Source organism: Doryrhamphus excisus, linkage group LG12 (genome assembly GCF_037039965.1).
Source record: "Doryrhamphus excisus strain RoL-2023G ecotype Guam linkage group LG12, RoL_Dexc_Guam_v1.1, whole genome shotgun sequence".
NCBI lineage: Eukaryota > Metazoa > Chordata > Actinopteri > Syngnathiformes > Syngnathidae > Doryrhamphus > Doryrhamphus excisus.
In genome coordinates, this window is record NC_136368.1 from 19,117,292 (window position 1) to 19,131,715 (window position 14,424).

General features: G+C 40.7%; 1 protein-coding gene across 3 annotated transcripts in view; it reads right to left on the bottom strand.

Moving 5' to 3' along the window:
* Positions 1 to 2,090: 2,090 nt before the first annotated feature.
* map3k13 (mitogen-activated protein kinase kinase kinase 13) overlaps positions 2,091 to 14,424 on the bottom strand; it is a 31,471-nt gene continuing 19,137 nt past the window's right edge. For all 3 annotated transcript variants that reach the window (XM_078794989.1, XM_078794991.1, XM_078794990.1), the window contains 13 exons: positions 13,126 to 13,829; positions 11,615 to 11,798; positions 11,335 to 11,526; positions 10,528 to 10,686; positions 10,295 to 10,453; positions 9,077 to 9,185; positions 8,880 to 8,989; positions 6,464 to 6,580; positions 5,969 to 6,112; positions 3,875 to 4,595; positions 3,725 to 3,795; positions 3,348 to 3,639; positions 2,091 to 2,327 (listed from right to left, as the gene is read on the bottom strand). In XM_078794989.1, the coding sequence (XP_078651115.1) occupies positions 2,229 to 2,327; positions 3,348 to 3,639; positions 3,725 to 3,795; positions 3,875 to 4,595; positions 5,969 to 6,112; positions 6,464 to 6,580; positions 8,880 to 8,989; positions 9,077 to 9,185; positions 10,295 to 10,453; positions 10,528 to 10,686; positions 11,335 to 11,526; positions 11,615 to 11,798; positions 13,126 to 13,768 (3,000 nt within the window). In that variant the 5' untranslated portion in view covers positions 13,769 to 13,829 and the 3' untranslated portion in view covers positions 2,091 to 2,228. The remainder of the gene's footprint in view (positions 2,328 to 3,347; positions 3,640 to 3,724; positions 3,796 to 3,874; positions 4,596 to 5,968; positions 6,113 to 6,463; positions 6,581 to 8,879; positions 8,990 to 9,076; positions 9,186 to 10,294; positions 10,454 to 10,527; positions 10,687 to 11,334; positions 11,527 to 11,614; positions 11,799 to 13,125; positions 13,830 to 14,424) is intronic.

Sequence of the window (14,424 nt, forward strand, 5' to 3'; positions counted from 1 at the left end):
CCCACGTATGCACGGGGAGAACATGTAAACTCCACACAGAGATGGCCGAGGGCGGAATCGAACTCAGGTCTCCTAGCTGTGTTGCCTGCATGCTAACCACTCGTCCAAATTCAGCAACTCATTCATTAATTTTCTACCGCTTATCCCCACAAGGGTCGCGGGGGTTGCTGGAGCCTATCCCAGCTGTCTTCAAGCGAGAGAGGCAGGGTACACCCTGGACTGGTCGCTAGCCAATAAATCACAGGGCACATATAGACAAACAACCATTCACACTCACATTCATACCTATGGACAATTTGGAGTCGCTAATTAACCTAGCATGTTTTTTGTAATGTGGGAGGAAACCGGAGTACCCGAAAAAAAAACCATGCATGCACGGGGAGAACATGCAAACTCCACACAGAGATGGCCGAGGGCGGAATCGAACTCAGGTCTCCTAGCTGTGTTGCCTGCACGCTAACCACTCGTCCAAATTCAGCAACTCATTCATTCATTTTCTACCGCTTTTTCCTCACTAGGGTCGCGCAGGGGTTGCTGGAGCCTATCCCAGCTGTCTTCAAGCGAGAGAGGCAGGGTACACCCTGGACTGGTCGCTAGCCAATCAATCACAGGGCACATATAGACAAACAACCATTCACACTCACATTCATACCTATGGACAATTTGGAGTCGCTAATTAACCTAGCATGTTTTTTGGAATGTGGGAGGAAACCGGAGTACCCAGAAAAAAAAAACACGCATGCACGGGGAGAACATGCAAACTCCACACAGAGATGGCAGAGTGTGGAATTGAACCCTGGTCTCCTAGCTGTGAGCTGCACGCTAACCACTCGACCGTCATAATAGCAGTTTAAATTCACTATTCCGATAATGCAGATTGCGTTATTACTTTGTATTTGATGTACGGCTGCAATTCCATTCTGATGTGTTACTGTAAAAAAAAAAATAATAATAATTATTAGATGTTAGCGTTCATTCTTTGTTGATTGACAAGTTACACGTGGTCCTGCTGCTATGATGTCGCATTATTTATTATTTAGTGCTATTAGCGCCACTAAATCCGGGAACCGTAGCGGCTTTAGGAAATGTAATTACAGCCACCACTGTGGACACTAAAGGCGGACGCACCCATTGACTAATTAATAGAGGTACGGCGTCTATTAGAGTGGAGGACACTATTTGAGAATATACTGTACGGTAAAAAGAAAAATGGTTGCGACAATACAGATATGCACGATTCAAACATTCCCATATACAGTAATTGGTCCAGTCCAGTTTTTGCCGGTCCTTGTACAATCCTGAGATGAGACTTGAGTGGAAAGGGCAAAGTTTTTTGTGTTTTTCGCTGATGACAAAAAAAAAAAAAAAAGTATGATCTGGATATTGTTATATTATTTTGTTACAATTATTTTGCATCCTTTGCTTCAGTTATGCAGTCTTGTGGCGACGTATTGCACATTGCAAGCTGCAACATGCATGCCGTGGGGGGGTAGGGGGAGTCACAGCAAGGGTTCTGATGACACGTAATGGAGTCCGACTACGAGGCAGGTTGGTCATGCTGGTGTTTATAATGCTAGCTTGGTGGTGGGCGCCCCCCGCTCACCTTGTTCACCTGCGCTCTGCAATGTAAATAAAACCAGGTGATGATGTTTTGGTACCAGGGTACGTGATCCCGATTTTGGATTTTTTTTAAAGCAATAAAAATGAAGACAGTGACTTGAGCCAGATAAAAGGCATGTGAGTGATGCTCCACATCTGGGTCACCTGAGAGATTAACGGTGATGTAAGTCGCCACCGCTCGCTGTCAGCCTTTAACCGATCGACGCTTCGATGAATGACTCGCTATGATGTCTGCGTCCGTAGCAGTGTCATGTCACAATTTGTAAAACTGTGCAAAATGTTCCTCATTTAAGAGTCTTTTTCATCGCACTGATGTCCTTGAATTGTCCTTCAGAAGTCAAAAATAAATTATGAATGTTACACGATCTTCTGTACATTTTCATTCGAAAACGGAATCCCTGCCATGGGTTGCCTGAACGCGGTGCAGAACATGAGGGGTATGAAGGCATGGTAAAAGAAGGAAAGGGGGTGGGGGGGTGGGGCTCTGGTTGAGATTGCTTTAAGGATTTCTGTTTTTGACATCGTTGTCCTCTTATTGCTGTAGTCTCTGCAGTACCAGAGGGACGCTATTGGTTCCAGGCAAAAAAAAAAATAAAGTAAACGTGGATTTACCACGAAGAAGGGGCCCCTTTGTTGTTCCGAATAGTGGCATCTGAGCACTCGGCTTCTGAGGAGTCACAGTCTGAATCTCCAAACTGAAGAGGATTCTGGGAGGGGTGGGAAAAAAAACAACACATGATAATTTTTTAAAACATTACCCTGTCTGTACCTGTACCCAAACATGGAGACGACATGCAAATTTGAACCAAGTTAAACAGTGTAAAATATTACACACCAATAATCTGTCTGACAATTAAAACAGAGCATTATCATCTTAGTTTGGCTATGACGATGCAAATATATACTGACATTGAAAGGGTGAAGGATAATTAATTTCTGGGGATCACAATACATGAAAATATGAGCTGGAAATTACGAATATTCAACATAAAGTGGCCAGAAATATTTAAATATTAAACAAAGCAAAATTTGTTCTCAATCAGAAATCACTCCACACTCTTTATTGCTCTCTGGTTCTACCATATCTTACTTATTGTGTGGAAATATGGGCTAATAACTATAAAAGCAATCTTCACTCGCTAAATGTACTGCAAAAAAAGGCTAGTAAGGATAATTCATAATGCCGCCTACAGAGAAAATACTAACTCCTTATTTCTAAAATGACAAATACTTCAACTTGCTGATATAGTTCACTTTATTATTTTATTATTTTATTATTTTATTATTTTATTATTTTATTATTTTATTATTTTATTATTTTATTATTTTATTATTTTATTATTTTATTATTTTATTATTTTATTATTTTATTATTTTATTGTTTTAATGTTTCAATATTTCAATATTTTTTTATTTATTTTTTTTTATTTTATTTTTTATTTTAATTAAAAAAAATTAAATAAAATGTAAAAAAAATAAACATTATATCAGGAAAGCAGGAAGTGAACAAATGTAACAGTTACTGACTGTAAAAGTACCAGATGGAGGGGTAGGATTTAATAAGCTTTGCTTCTTCCTACTCCTTTTGGACATGTGGAACTGTGAACTGATTATGTGATGCATTCAAGTGTAATCTGATGCATGTTCAAATGAAATTAAACCATTACCATTACCATATAATTTTGCAGTTTATATGGTCTTTAAAAGAAAAAAAAACAAGTACTAACCTCATAGCTGTGTTCATCCGAGCACAGTTTACCCAAGGAGATCTGCGTCTTCACCCTGCGGACGGCGCATTCCTTGTCAGACAAGCCGTCCGACTGGGTGGAGATGTCGATGGGGATGTCCGGCGTGTGCGACAGCAGCTCATCCAGGTGCTCCTCCTGGCTGGCGCTCAGCCTCTCCAGTGGGCCGCTGTGGGAATGGTCGCTGGTGTTTCCCTCCTCTCCGTCGGACACGGACAGATTCTCCGAGCTGAATGTGGAGTAGGACTGGAAGCTGCTCATACAGCGATGGGGTCTAATGAGGAGCCGCATGAAGATGATGTTTACAGACAATCGGAAAGTTAAGACACATCATGATGCAATAATAGTAATGACTTCACCTCTGTCTCCTTGGAAACTCCACTTCGCTATCCACCTCTCCTTCCTCCTCTTCAGATGACTCATCTCCACCCTAAAAGATAAATAAATACAACTTATCCAACATTTCCAACTCTTTGCTTCACATAAACAGAAATCAGGCCGATGCTGACCTTCCTCAGAGGTCTGAGTGTGCGTGGAAGTGCGGTGGGAAGGGTGTGCGTATTCTGGAAGGCCTCCTGTTTCTGAGCCTCTGCTTTGTCGGAGACGTCTTCATCAGAAGCCCCCAAACACGACTGTGTGCCTTCTTGAGGATGGAGCAGCTCTGGTTGACTGGATACGGGAGGGGTCTCCTGACAGTGAAGGCATCCCGGGAAGGGGTGAGCCTGGCAGCAGGGACACACGGACCCGGCACCAGTACCTAATACGGGATTGGAGCTAATGGACGAGGTGCGTTGACGTGTGTCTGCATCCACGGCCGTGGAGATGAGGTCGGGGCTGGAACCGGAAACACGGCGCTGCAGGTGATCGGTCTGGGGGCTGCGGAGAGCAGCAGCGGGGCCAAAGTACCGTAAGTTATTGGCACAGTTCACGACGGCTTCTTCGCGGCCCTTCAACGGGAGCTGGGGTGCCGCTGCGGGTGGCAGCGGAAGGTGATGGTGGTGATGAAGCGGCTCCTGGAGTGACTGAGCATCTTCTGGCACCGCTGCAGCAGGTTTCAGGACCCCGAGGAACTCGCTATGGCTTCCTTTGCTGTTGGCGCGGCGATGGCGGGGCTTGCTCCGGTAGCGGGACTTGCCGGGAGGCGTGGAAACTTTTGGGCTGGCGGAAAGTGGTGACGGGGACGGGAGGGCGTCCACACTCGGGATCCCATCGGAACGAAGCAAGTCAGGCCTGGAGGAGGTCCATGAAGACATAATGCAGCATATGAATGAGTGTCAATAATCAATAATGCATCTTGCTTATTTTCAAATCAACTTCAAGGAAAAAACAAAGAAACAAAAGAAAGCCCATCGTGCCATACCCGACACAGCCCCCAGTGTGGAGGACCCCCCCTGAGGAAACACTGGAGTTAAAAGCTGAAGACTAAGAGCATAAAATAGGACTAAAAAGATAAAAACATAACACTGGAGTTAAAAGCTGAAGACCAAGAGCAAAAAAAAAAAAAAGGACTAAAAAGATAAAAACAAAACACTGGAGTTAAAAGCTGAAGACTAAGAACATAAAATAGGACTAACAAGATAAAAACATAACACTGGAGTTAAAAGCTGAAGACTAGGAGCATAAAATAGGACTAAAAGATAAAAACAAAACACTGGAGTTAAAAGCTGAAGACCAAGAGCAAAAAAAAAAAAAATAGGACTAAAAAGATGAAAACAAAACACTGGAGTTAAAAGCTGAAGACTAAGAACATAAAATAGGACTAACAGGATAAAAACAAAACACTGGAGTTAAAAGCTGAAGACTAAGAGCATAAAATAGGACTAAAAAGATAAAAACAAAACACTGGAGTTAAAAGCTGAAGACTAAGAGCATAAAATAGGACTAACAGGATAAAAACATAACACTGGAGTTAAAAACTGAAGACCAAGAGCAAAAAAAAAAAAAAAAAAGGACTAAAAAGATAAAAACAAAACACTGGAGTTAAAAGCTGAAGACTAAGAGCAAAAAATAGGACTAAAAAGATAAAAACATTACACTGGAGTTAAAAGCTGAAGACTAAGAGCAAAAAATAGGACTAAAAAGATAAAAACATTACACTGGAGTTAAAAGCTGAAGACCAAGAGCAAAAAAAAAAAAAATAGGACTAACAAGATAAAAACAAAACACTGGAGTTAAAAGCTGAAGACTAAGAGCATAAAATAGGACTAAAAAGATAAAAACATAACACTGGAGTTAAAAGCTGAAGACCAAGAGCAAAAAAAAAAAAAAAAAAAAAAAAAAAAGGACTAACAAGATAAAAACAAAACGTTAAAAGCCTGATTAAAAAGGTGCGTCTTTAATCTTTTTTTTTTAAATATCAACAGTCTCCGCAGTCCTGAGGCCCTCCGGCAGGCTGTTCCACAGGTGGGGGCCATAGTGGCTAAATGCTGCCTCACCGTGGGTTTTAGTTCTGGGTTTTGGTATAGTTAAAAGGCCAGCGCCGGAGGACCGCAGGGTCCGCGGGGGTTGTTGATATGGTAAAAGCAGATCAGATAAATACGAAGGGGCAAAGCCGTTAAAAGAGAATCTTAAAATTGTACCAGTAATGCTGGTGAGAGTCGTACCTTTTGGCAGGCGGCAACCCGGGTTTGTGAGAAATACTTCCTTTCTTTTTTATCAGCTTTTCCACAGCATTTGACCGAACGATGGGCCTGACCAGGTGCCGCTTGTAGGTCCCGGGGTATTTCTTCTCCACTGCTTGCTCTCTCCTGTTGGAATTAGTTTCATATTTTTAGACCTTGCATAATAACAACAATAATAACCGGTCGCAGTAAATTTGCACTAGCGGATGTCATGGAGACAAATAAACACAGGCCTGGGAAGTTCAGCCTATAATATAAACATAAGTCTGAGCCCAGACTGACGAGTGACTCTTAAGATGGATTTTTGTCTGGATTAAACAAACTAGTACTTCAAAACAAGTACTTCAAAACAAAACCAACAACACAGTCGGCTGTTTGTATATGTACTGTATGCATGCATACTGTATTATGCCAATAACTAACAGCTAGTATTAATAATAATAATACATTTTATTTGTATAGCGCTTCTTCACTTACTTCATGAGTTCTTTCTCTCGCACCTCCAGCTGCAGCATGATGGCACTGAGCTCCATGTAAAGGTTGTTGGCTCTCTCCAGTTTCCTCTCATAGTGTTCCCGGATGTCCAGTGCATGCCTGATAAGGTTGGAAAAAAAAAAAAAAGGCTCAAACAAATCCTCAATCTGCACTGGCACGTCAACATGAAACAACATTATGTAACAATTTCCCCAAACTGCTACTACATACTATCAGTGGCACACAAATAAACATCAATTATTCAGGTATTATAGAGGACCATTTTGCACTCTTTTTATTTGGCTTTTGGCAACACTCATCAGAACTATCGACCAATTATAGGTAGGATTGCAAGGTTTATAGCGTGTCTATAGTGTGGCTTATAGGCAAGTGTGGTCTATATACTATATATAAATATACTATACACATATGTATGCTACTTAACCCTTAAATGCACCAGTGACTGGACCCTACACTCTTCCATAAGTGGGTCCAAAATGACCCATACTAGAATCAATGTGTTTTTATGCCAATTTTGCCATTTTGGTTAGGAATAATCACTTGTATGATATTTAGTATTATATTTAGGACCACACAAGAATGATTTCATGTTAGAAACATCTTAATTTTTCACTTTTTTCCATCTTTGAAAAAGAAAATGACCCCGTACAACAATAGAAAATATGAGTATCCATTGTGTGTTGCATAAAAGATAAGTCAAAGATGTGAACGGAATGATATCAAAAATATGTTTTTTGAGGAATACCTGGAATATGAAATGATAAAATTTTTTAATTACGAAGATATTTCAAGAAAACAACCTGACCGGGTCATTTTTGACCAGCTTATGGAAGGTTGGGGTAGTAACACAAAAACAAAAATGTCTTAAAATGTATAAAAGATAAGCTAAAAATGTGAACGGCATGATATCAAAAACATGTTTTTTGAGGAATACCTGGAATATGAAATTATAAAAATTTTTCATTACAAAAATATTTCAAGAAAACAACCTGACCGGGTCATTTTTGACCCACTTATGGAAGGTTGGGGTAGTAACACAAAAACAAAAATTTCTTAAAATGTATAAAAGATAAGTTAAAATTGTGAACGACATGATATCAAAAACATGTTTTTTGAGGAATACCTGGAATATGAAATGATAAAAAATTTTAATTATGAAGATATTTCAAGAAAACAACCTGACCCGGTCATTTTTGACCAACTTATGGACGGTTGGGGTAGTAACAGAAAAACAAAAATTTCTTAAAATGTATAAAAGATAAGTTAAAAATGTGAACGACATGATATAAAAAACATGTTTTTTGAGGAATACCTGGAATATGAAATGAGAAAAATTTTTAATTACGAAGATATTTCGAGAAAACAACCTGACCGGGTCATTTTTGACCCACTTATGGAAGGTTGGGGTAGTAACACAAAAACAAAAATTCCTTAAAATGTATAAAAGATAAGTTAAAAATGTGAACGACATGATATCAAAAACATGTTTTTTGAGGAATACATGGAATATGAAATGATAAAAAAAATTTTATTACAAAGATATTTCGAGAAAACAACCTGACCGGGTCATTTTTGACCCACTTATGGAAGGTTGGGGTAGTAACACAAAAACAAAAATTTCTTAAAATGTATAAAAGATAAGTTAAAATTGTGAACGACATGATATCAAAAACATGTTTTTTGAGGAATACCTGGAATATGAAATGATAAAAAATTTTAATTATGAAGATATTTCAAGAAAACAACCTGACCCGGTCATTTTTGACCAACTTATGGACGGTTGGGGTAGTAACAGAAAAACAAAAATTTCTTAAAATGTATAAAAGATAAGTTAAAAATGTGAACGACATGATATAAAAAACATGTTTTTTGAGGAATACCTGGAATATGAAATGAGAAAAATTTTTAATTACGAAGATATTTCGAGAAAACAACCTGACCGGGTCATTTTTGACCCACTTATGGAAGGTTGGGGTAGTAACACAAAAACAAAAATTCCTTAAAATGTATAAAAGATAAGTTAAAAATGTGAACGACATGATATCAAAAACATGTTTTTTGAGGAATACATGGAATATGAAATGATAAAAAAAATTTTATTACAAAGATATTTCGAGAAAACAACCTGACCGGGTCATTTTTGACCCACTTATGGAAGGTTGGGGTAGTAACACAAAAACAAAAATTTCTTAAAATGCATAAACGATAAGTCAAAGATGTGAACGGCATGATATCATAAACATGTTTTTTGAGGAATACCTGGAATATGAAATGATACAAATTTTTCATTACGAAGATATTACAAAAAAACAACCTGACCGGGTCATTTTTTAGGTTAAAAATGGCTGCACATTCAATAAAGGTTTCATGACAGCAGTACTGCAGTAGTTCTTTTTACCGGAGTTCATCCCGCCTCCGTCTGATCAGCTCTTCATCCAGCCTGTGAATGCACGTGCCTTCACTTTTGATCTTCTCAAAATGTTTCTTCACTTCCTCCCTCCATTCAGCCTGGAACATGAATGAACAAAGTTACAACGACACGCTGCCAAAAGAAGTAACACACCCCCCCCGGCGTTCTTTAGATGTGTTGCAGACCTGAGACTTGAAGTACGTCTCCTGAGGAGCTCCCAGAACGTCAGCCGAGGCAATGTCGAGGTGCAGGAGGATCTGGCGGAAAGATGGTCTATTCCGGGGTTTGCCTTGCCTGATGATAACGAGTGAGAAGATTATGATCATGTGACGGTGATTCTCAACTGGCGGATCGTGACTCAAAAGTGGGTTGCAGATAGGGGTGTGTATTGGCAAGAATCTGTCGATACACGGGGGTGCTGGAGCCTACCCTGGACTGGTGGCCAGCCAATCACAGGGCACATATAGACAAACAACCATTCACACTCACATTCATACCTATGGATAATTTGGAGTCGCTAATTAACCTAGCATGTTTTTGGAATGTGGGAGGAAACCGGAGTAACCGGAGAAAACCCACGCATGCACGGGGAGAACATGCAAACTTCACACAGAGATGGCCGAGCGTGGAATTGAACTCGAGTCTCCTAGCTGTGAGGTCTGCGTGCTAACCACTCGTTCGCCGTGCAGCCCGAAATGAAAAATGTGTTTAAAAAAAAAAAAAAAATCTGATTCATCAGTTAATCAAAAAATTAATCAGTTTATAACTGATTAATTGGTTATTAGTTGCAGCCTTGTTATGTCCACTTTTGTTTCGTTTATATTGATGATTTTCTTGATTATTCCCTTTTAACAATAACATTAATTTTAAAAGAAAAATTCACACAAATTGTGACCAAGTCATCCATAAAATACCAAAAAAAAAAAAAATTGGCGTTATTATTTTCAATGTCAGGGTTCTAATACAGGGCCGCATGGTGGACGAGTGGTTAGCATGTTAGCCACTCAGTCAGGAGATCGTTGAAGACCTGGGTTGGAATCTGCTTTGTGTGAAGTTTGCATGTTCTCGCTGTACGGATGTACGGGGAGAACATGCAAACTCCACACAGAGACGTGCACTAACCACTTGACCACCGTGCCGCCAGCTTTAAATTTACAAAAAAAAAACGTAAAAAAACAAATACATTAAATTATGTCTCAAGATCCTGCTCAAATGTTGACATTCTATTAGCTGTGGAAAAAATGCAGAGTATACAGTCCCTGACTTATCCACCATCAGAAGAGTATTTTTGTGGAACAAAGTAACTAACATCAGTAAAAAGTCCTTTTAGGATGCAATATTTTACATATATATATATTATACATATATATATATATATACATATATACACAAGTCTCACCCACCATGTTTGTTTCATGAGGATTTTAAAGCCATCCGGGCAGGTGGAGGGGACGGGGAGGTGAAGACTGTTGCTTCCGACACCCCAGATGATAGCAGAGGAGTCTACATCTTTGTAGGGGATCTCTCCAGTCAGCAGTTCCCACAACACAACTCCAAACGACCTGCAACAAACACCGGAAAATCGTAAGGATCTCAATTCAAAATGATACCTTCTTCATCATGCAGCACAACTCACCAGATGTCCACTTTCTCAGACACGGGTTCATTCCTGATCACTTCTGGCGCCATCCAAGCCACCGTACCAGCAAAGGACATCTTGGTACTTTTGTCGCTGAGCTCTTTGGATGTTCCAAAGTCGGAGATTTTCACGGAGTCGTTGTGGGTCACCAAAACACTATTAAAAAGACATGAAAAAAGGTTGTGGTTTAAAAGCAATAAAATAAGAAATGTTAGCGTGCAGATCTCACAGCTAAGAGACCAGAGTTCAATTCCACCCTCGGCCATCTCTGTGTTTTTTGTTGTTGGTCAAAATGTGTGATGCTGAGTGTCAATCTTGGTTTCTGAAATTAAGATTTTTTCTTCATAGATTGTAATTTTTTTTTTTAATATTTTGACTTTATTCTTGTAAAATGATTGCAGATTATATCCATTTTAGCATTTAAAAAAATATTTTTTTTGTTAAAAAAAAGCCATAAGGCTATACAAATTTTTTATATAATTGTATTTTTTCAGGGCTAGTGTCCTAGTGGTTAGCGCACAGGCCACACAGGTAGGAGACCGGGGTTCGATTCCCCGCAGAAGAAGAAAAACACCACGAAGAAGAACTTTTCGTTTGAGCGGGTACAAGATAACTCAATCGGATTGGGGAAAGGAATATTCCACCCCCGTGAATCCGATTATATATTCATTCGGATTGGCACTTTTCTTTCGGAATGAGGTGTATACAAAAGTTCAATTCCGGTTGAGCAAATAAACCGAATGCAATTGGAATATTTGGGTCCATGTAAACGTGGCTAATGTAAGCACTCAGAGGAAAACCCACTTGGGAGATTTGAGATCCCTGTGGATGATCTTATGAAGGTGCAGGTAGTTCATGCCGCTGGCGATGCCGGAAGCCCAGTCCACCAGCAGCCTGGGGGTCACCTTCCGTCCTGCTCTCAACACCTCATAGAGCTGGCCTTGAGCGCAGTACTCCATAATAATGCAGTAACACGGCGCCTGAGTACACACACCCCTGGGTGGGATAGGACACAAAAAAAAAAACATGTGAGTCGAGAAGCAGTACATACAACACGACACACACTACATGCTTGGAGACCCACTTAAAGCTGATGATGTTGGGATGCTTGAGTTTCCGTAGGTGTTTGATGTCCGTCTCCTTCTGTTCTCGCACCTTCTTGATGGCGACTTCTTCAGAGCGGAATTTGCCGAGGAAGACTGCTCCCTGAGCGCCGCTGCCGAGCCACTGCAACTCGGAGATTTCCTCAAACGGAACCTCCCACATATCTGGAAATGTTTAATTAACAACACAGATGGAACATTTTTAAAGAAAGTGGATTTGAAAATGAAATGAACAATCTCATATGTTCTGATAAGTAAGAAGTTGTATAAAAGGCTTTTAGAGTTTGCTTATTTCATGTTTACAAAACCCAATTAGGCCGTGTGCCATCTACAATATACAGTAATACTATATTAGTTCATATACTCCGGTTTCCTCCCACATTCCAAAAACATGCTAGGTTAATTAGCGACTCCAAATTGTCCATAGGTATGAATGTGAATGGTTGTTTGTCTATATGTGCCCTGTGATTGGCTGGCCACCAGTCCAGGTTGTACCCAGCCTCTCGCCTGAAGTCAGCTGGGATAGGCTCCAGCACCCCCGCGATCCTCGTGAGGAAAAGCGGTAGAAAATGAATGAATGAGTTTCCAAAGTGCTGCACAGACTAGTAAAATAAAAAGTAAAAATAAAATACAATAAATAAAGGTACAAATTGAATTTAATCCAAAACTAAAAGATCAAGAAATAAAATAGTAAAATATATATTAAAATATTAAAAACAAGAAGCAAAGCAATAAAAGTATAAAAATAAAATAATAATATAATAATAATAAATTAAAAATAATAATTATACTTATAATAAAAATTAAATTATATTTTTATATTTGGATATTATAATTTATTTTAATTATATAATTAATTAATTATAATATATAATCATTTTTTAATTAATTATAAAAAAAATTAATGAACTAAAAGACACAGGACCATACGACTCCCTCCGAGTTAAAAGCCAAAGAATAAAAGTAGAGACTTAATGCTTTCGATGTTGGGGGCCTTTTTTACTTGGGAGGGGAGGGAGTTCCATAGCTTGGGGCTCGGTCTCCCCTGGTCTTAAGTCTCCACAAGTTGGAGCTGGCCCTCGGACCTCAGTGACCGCGCTGGAGAGTAAATTTGGTCCGAGATGCATTTGGGGGCCAGTCCATTCAACGCCTTAAAAACAAACAATAAAATCTTTATCTTTCTCTATATATGCCCTGTGATTGGCTGGTGACCAGTCCAGGGTGTGCCCTGCCTCTCACCGAAGACAGCTGGGATAGGCTCCAGCACCCCCGTGAGGATAAGCGGTAGAAAATCAATGAATGAATGAATGAACTAAAAATGATCATAGAGGAGACGAACCAAATATTTTAGAACGCCAACAACAAAACTCAGCTCATTTGTGTCCGACCACACTTGCACTCGCCTGCAGCATAGTGAGACGACTTTCTTCATGACCTCAATTCAAGCTGACAAACAGTACAGCGGAAAGCATGCGGACAACAATAAGCTCACCTTGTTGTTGTAGTTTGTATTCTGTGGAATACGTCTTTCCTATGATGTTCCAGACTGGCCGGAGACAGCCGAAGAGTCCCTCCAGGAAGCCCCCCGACCCGGGCCCCGCTCTGTGGAAGTGCAGTTTAATGTCATCGGGGTGATGCTGGTGACTTTGTCTTCCCTCGCCGTTGTGGTCCAAATGACAGTCCCCATCTCCTGCGTGGTCTTCCATTCCGCTCCCGCAGCCTCCGTGCTCGCAGGAAGCCGGCGAGACCGCTTCTTCGTTGTCCTGCTCCTGCAGCTGGAGCACGCTGTTGTCGAAGTGGCCACCCTCGCTCCGCATGGAGTCGACGCTCAAGGCCATGTTTGTGGGACTTACACCCCCGAGCACCGAGTCCTCATCCTGGTTGGGTAGCTGCAGCGTCTTAAGAGGCACCGGCAGGTGCGTCGGCGGGGCCAAGTCCGTGATTATCTGAGGGGGTAGTATAGAACCAGGCGGTGGAGGGGGCTGCGCCTGAGAGTTAGGCGTGTTCGATTTCTTCATGGAATCCCCGACCACGCTGAGTTTGAGCTCCTCTTTTAGCTTGCCCACCAGCATGCTGGGGCAGGAAGTCCATGAGAGCACTTCGGGGGAGCTACCCATGGTGTCATGCATGAACATGGGCTGCGTACTCCTGATGAAGAGTGGTCCTAAAACACAGATTTGACGGGAGTTGAATCACCTGTAAAAAAAAAAAAAAACAGACAAAAGTATCTTGAGAACCTGTTCTTGATGAATAAACTCATTTAAACACATTCAGGGCGACACGGCGGACAAGTGGTTAGCGCGCAGACCTCACAGCTAGGAGACCAGGGTTCACCAGAAGTGGTTCAATTATGAAACAAAATAATCCGTGCATACGAGACAGACCGAATAGAAATAGCATCATTTCTGGGAAATTTCTGGGAACAGTGACGAAATCGTCATACGCATAACCAGCCGGGGCTTTGCTATGCGGTCTGTGGAGTGTTATATCAGTAAAACAGGGCTTAAAACTGTTGTTGTGTATTAGGGAAGCGGAGAGCCAAACAGCTGGCACACATGAACCATCGTTTGAGCATTGTTAGCCGTGCAGCCAACATGCTAGAACCCAATGAGTCTTAGCGAGAGACTATACGGTACATGTATTTACATACGGTATACTGTATATACGTCTCGCTAGCTGCCAGTTTGCATCACACAAGAACACAGCAAAAAGGTCAAATAGAGGACAATCCATAGAGGAGTGAATCTAAACCAGGGGTCTCAAACTCAATTTACTTGGGGGCCACTGGAGC